The sequence below is a fragment of the Poecilia latipinna genome, unplaced genomic scaffold (genome assembly GCF_001443285.1).
Source record: "Poecilia latipinna isolate Pla-1442-1.1 unplaced genomic scaffold, P_latipinna-1.0 Scaffold4412, whole genome shotgun sequence".
NCBI classification, from domain to species: domain Eukaryota; kingdom Metazoa; phylum Chordata; class Actinopteri; order Cyprinodontiformes; family Poeciliidae; genus Poecilia; species Poecilia latipinna.
Genome location: NW_015117028.1, coordinates 14,137 through 19,270, shown reverse-complemented (window position 1 = coordinate 19,270; position 5,134 = coordinate 14,137). Strand labels below are relative to the sequence as shown.

Here is a 5,134-nt window from a genome sequence, read left to right as displayed (position 1 = left end):
TTTGCTGACAATATTATAAAAATTGGTAAATTGGTGTTTGAAGAGGACATAATTTTAAGCGTTTGCATGGACGTTTGTGTCATTATTGTTTCCAGTGAAATCCAGTCCTAATTCATCCTGACATATATGCCTTCTAGTATCCATTTCTCATAGTGTAGAAAGCTACACATATGAATATTGCATAGCAGTGCATCATTCAATAAAAGCTTTCATTGTAGCGGCTCTCCTGGGCTGAAGTTGAGAAGAGAGAAGCCGGGGTTACATCAGGCTGTTTTTAAGACCAGAGCAGATACTTTTAAAAAGCAGACTAAAGTAGACTGATACCTGTTATTTCCTTCATATTGACAACTTGTAATGATTTTTTGACAATTTTCTGCATCAGCAACCAGAACAGAAAGCCTGGTCTGCATGTTGGGTTTGAATTTACATCCTAATGCACGTTTTAGTCATTAAAGCCATTATTTCTAGTTTGATCATGACTGTATTTCATGTGCATGCCTCCTGCTGTGCCCGTCAGGCTGCCGGAAGGGAAGATAAATAGACAGGAGGACACACATTGGGTTTCTGCAGGGACCGACACGGCAGCAGCAGCAGCAGCAGCAGCAGCAGCACACACCCCTCAGCCGGTGATGCATCCCCGCAGCAAGGACACCGACAACTCCTCCTCAGAGTCGCCTCGACTTTAGGATGGTGCAGAAATCTCTCAACGGCGGGGTTTACCCAACTGAAGGCGGAGAGAAAAAGCACAAAGTCGGCTTTGTCGGCTTGGACCCCGGCGCTCCGGAATCGACCAGGGACGGGGCGCTGCTCATTGCGGGCTCGGAGAGCACCAAGCGGGGCGGCATCCTCAGCAAACCCAGGTCCAGCATCTCCTGCGGGAGACCCAGACCGTCGAAGAAAAATGCCAGCTACCGGAAACTACAGAGTTTTCTCTACAACGCGCTGGAGAGACCGCGGGGATGGGCGTTCGTCTACCACGCTTACGTGTAAGTGCTGTTCCAGTTTTTTCCAGTTTTACTTGGCTTTATATATATATATATATATATATATATATATATATATATATATATATATATGTAATTTTTTGTGTCGGTTATCGTGGCCTTTCTGACTGACTCGGGGTGGGGGAAGCTTGGTGGAGTTTGGAGAGTCTATGGCGCCGCTGCTGTGGTCTCTGCTCACCTGCAGTCAGTCTGTTCGCTGTTCAGCCTCCAGTTCTGCTCCTTCATGCTGGTTGTCATGATGCGGCAGCTTTCAGCACCGCTCAGTGCGGACAGCTCCGGGCCGCCTCGGTACTTTTGTCCGAACATCGCAGAGGTTCTGCTCCGGAATGACTCCACACTTATCCAGCTGCCGCTTTCTGCAGTCAAACTGAAGCTTTATGGGGTTTAAACGGCTACAAGCACTTTAGTCCTTGTCTTTGTGACTCAGGATTAAGTTCGTCTGGGTTCTTATTTCCTGTTTATGGTTTGTTCTGATCATGAAGAAGTTGTTTATTTATTTTCCTCCATTCAGTATTAGTGGCTTCTAAGTTTAAGGGATTACAGTAAAAAATAAATATATTTTTGACACTGCATGTAAAGAAAGAAAATATTGTGAACAAAGAAAAGAACTGATTAAACAAACAGTTGGAAAAAAAAACATTAAACGGTAAAATTCTGCACATTTTAGGCTCCCAGGGTGGAGTTTGGCTCAAGGAGCAAAGAAACTAAATCTTTCTCCTCATAGTTTAAATCTGCTGCTGAGAACATTTATTAGCTACCAGATCCCTGATGACCTGAGGTGACTACATATTAGAAGAAGGAAAAAAAATAAACTAGTAATACAATTTAAAATGTACTTTGACATGTAGAGTCAGAAGAGTTTTGATTTGATGACGTCTTATTTCCAGGTTGAGCCTGGAAATAAGACTCAACCTTATTTGAGATTACTGTAATGACTGAGCCATTACAGTAATCTCACCTACTGCAAGTGAAATCATACACATATTTTTTCTTCTGTCAGATTTTTGTTTGTATTTGGCAAACGTACTAATGGACTTTAAGAGGCTGTTATGGTTGAGGTTTGATTAGTTGCATCTAGTTTTCTGGCATTTTAGCTCTGCATCAAGTCAAGCTGAGTTCTTGGATCTTGGATCAAAAAAGTTTAGTCTTTCCTGCATTAAGCTGAAGGAAGCTCTGTCCATCTGCTGAGATGATGAAAAAGCAACAGGAACTTGTGTGTCATCAATTATGATGTAATAATGGTGTAATTAGAGACTTTAAAGTCTGTGATCTGTTTTTTCTATTTAAATAATTGTCTTTTGCTATTTCCTTTTCTGAAACAAAATGAGTGAGTAAACAGCAGATGGATATTTTGCTAAAGATGCAGCGCAATAATTTAAGATTAAATCTGTTAAAATAGTCAGAAGAATTATAACATAAGGTTCCCCTAATGCTTTTCATAATTAAAAATAAATATGTTTGAACTCTCTTTAATTTTTAGACACCTCATATCTACATGCAGAACTTTGGAAAAGTTTTCACGCCTCCTGATATTTTGCATCTCGGATCTTCAGCACTCAATGTACTTTTAATGAATTTATAAACTCAGTTTTTCCAAATTAAGAGCTGAAAAATACAAAAATTCTAATTCATTAAATACTCCTGCCCTCCTGCCATCACAGCGTTGTCTCTCAGATTTACACATACTGACATGCAGTTCAGCCAAACTCTGAACATTTTCTTTATTTTTTTAGGAAAGACAGAAACTAAAAGTCCACATTCAAGTGACTGACTGAACAGAGCTGTGAGATTTATTTCGTATATTGTTTTGCTTTATCATCTCCTGTACTAATCTGTCTTCATGATGCTGCATCTTATTTAATGTTCTCTCTTTGTTATTTTCTACAAAAAAGCAACCATAGTTTATTTTCTTCCAGTTCACAAACATGCATTACTTTATGTGACCAATCACAAAATTTTCTCGTAAAATACATCAAAGTTTGTTTGTGATATAAGAAAATATAAAAAGCTCCTGAGTGTCTTCATGTAGTTTAAACCTCCTGTGGTTTGTATTTGTACAGTGCTCAGATGAAAACGTGTTTGGATTTGTTTCAAAGCGTCCGTCGCTTTTTGCTTTGGTCAGATACTGAACTGTGATCGGCAACCAGCAGAGAAAATAGCCACAGCAGCAATCAGGCTCCACTGGCATCCTGGAGACCCTGCACACACACACACACACACACACACACACACACACACACACTCTACTGGGGGACTTTTGAAATATTAACGGTTTTCTGCTCCAGTAGCAGCAAGCAGCTTTTTAACAGCCGCTTTGCTCTCTGGCAGACTTTTGCCAGTGTTGTTCTTTGTTTGAATGATTCTGTTTCTAATGGGATTCAGGTGATTAAAATGTGATCTTACTGGTAAATGTAACTGAACAAAGCAGCGCTGTCACAAAGTGAAGCTTCACACAGAAAACATTCAATCTCAATCTTATTCCAAAGGATTTCTACACAGCACTTTGTGCGTTTGTTTTATGAATTATTCATAACCCTCACACTTCATTTAATCTTCCATCTCGCTGCTTCAGCCCTGATGATTTATAAAGCTATCATGTGGAAACATCAGTCACGTCTTTTTCAGACTTCTTCCTGAAGTTGTGGCTAACAAACTCGACAAATTCTTAAACATTCTATTTACAAACAAAACTAAAATACAAAAATGCAAACCTCATTGGCCGCTTCAACGTGAAAGGGTTAATACAGAAACTCCATGTAGCCTCTTGTTGCAGCCCAGCTATGAGCCTCGGTGTCTCACCAAACCTCTCCATCAATTAAGAAAAATAAAGCATGCTGCCAAATACAGAGTGCAGCGTCTAACTAAAAATATGTGCCTAAATGAAACAGCAAATTAAACATTGGTTCCACTCCGGTAACCTCTGCACAACTTATAATAAACATAAAATATTTTACATCACTTTGTCTACACCAGCTTAAAATCATGAAATTAAACCAAACTGTGTAACTGCCGCCGCCACACAGCCTCTAACTTTACAAACAGCAGCAGCAGCAAATATCAGGTTTTGTTTGATAAGCAGAGCCGTAGCACTGTTAATAATAATTCATGTTTTCAGCTTATGTACAAACTAATGGTAGCACTGCAGCATAGCTAGCTGCCATGGGAAGTTAGAACAGGAGTTCTTACACAGTCTGGAAGAAGGTGGAATTTGTTTTTATTCATTTCTAGATACAGAAAAATATGTGTGTTTCCTGACATATCTCCTGACTTTCCCCCTCTGAAATGTACAAATTTGTTTCTAGAATTCAGTTGCTTGGGCAGCTTTGAATCTGAAATCAAATGTGGTTTTTAAACAACAGTTTAACAAAAGTTTTTCAAATTTATGTTGAATTTTATTTTTATAAACTAGTTAATCTTAGAATGCTTCTATAGTGTCACATAATCTGAAACAGAACTGATGTATTTTTGATCAGATGCTAAAAGAAAAGCACTGAAAAAGCTTTTTCTAACCTGAAACCAAGCTTCTTCAGCATGAACAGGATAAAACCTCAAATCTCCAGAATGTTCTAAAAACTGTTGGAAAAATCTAGAAATCTTGGTCTGGATGAAAAAATAAAAATAAAACCTAACTGCTTCAAGAGTTATGTTTGTGTTTTTTGGTTATGCGGGAACCATTTTGGTAGACATTTCTCATTCCTCAGTCAAGCCCCGCCTCCTGCTGGTGATGCTGTGTATTACACTGAGGCGTCCTTAATGTCAGAGTCAAAATCAGGTTTTATTGTCATCATACAGAAGCTCAGTGAAGTTCGTCTCAGTAGCCCATCCAAAGACAAGACAAATAAACACCATAACTCATGGGTAGACGTGCTTCCCTTTAAACTTTGACTGTCAGATTATTGCTCCAGTCAGTGAGTGTACTTAGCTCTTTTTTTGTATATTTCTGTGCAAAAAACTAAATTTGATCAAATAAATTAGAAGTTTGGTTGTAGAGAATCCATTAAATCTTTGGAGTTGTAGTTGATTCCAAAGCTGTGGGTCTGGATTCCACTCAGGGCCATCAGACACCACATGAAATCATCTGTGTTGCTCTGTGTGTGTGTGTGTGTGTGTGTGTGTGTGTGTGTGTGTGT

The 5,134-nt window shown here is 39.1% G+C and overlaps 1 protein-coding gene across 1 annotated transcript in view; it reads left to right on the top strand.

Moving 5' to 3' along the window:
- Nucleotides 1-273: 273 nt before the first annotated feature.
- Nucleotides 274-5,134, top strand: part of LOC106942608 (potassium voltage-gated channel subfamily KQT member 2-like) — an 18,903-nt gene continuing 14,042 nt past the window's right edge. The window contains exon 1 of the mRNA XM_015025931.1: nt 274-986. Coding sequence (XP_014881417.1) covers nt 688-986 — 299 coding nt within the window. The 5' untranslated portion in view covers nt 274-687. The remainder of the gene's footprint in view (nt 987-5,134) is intronic.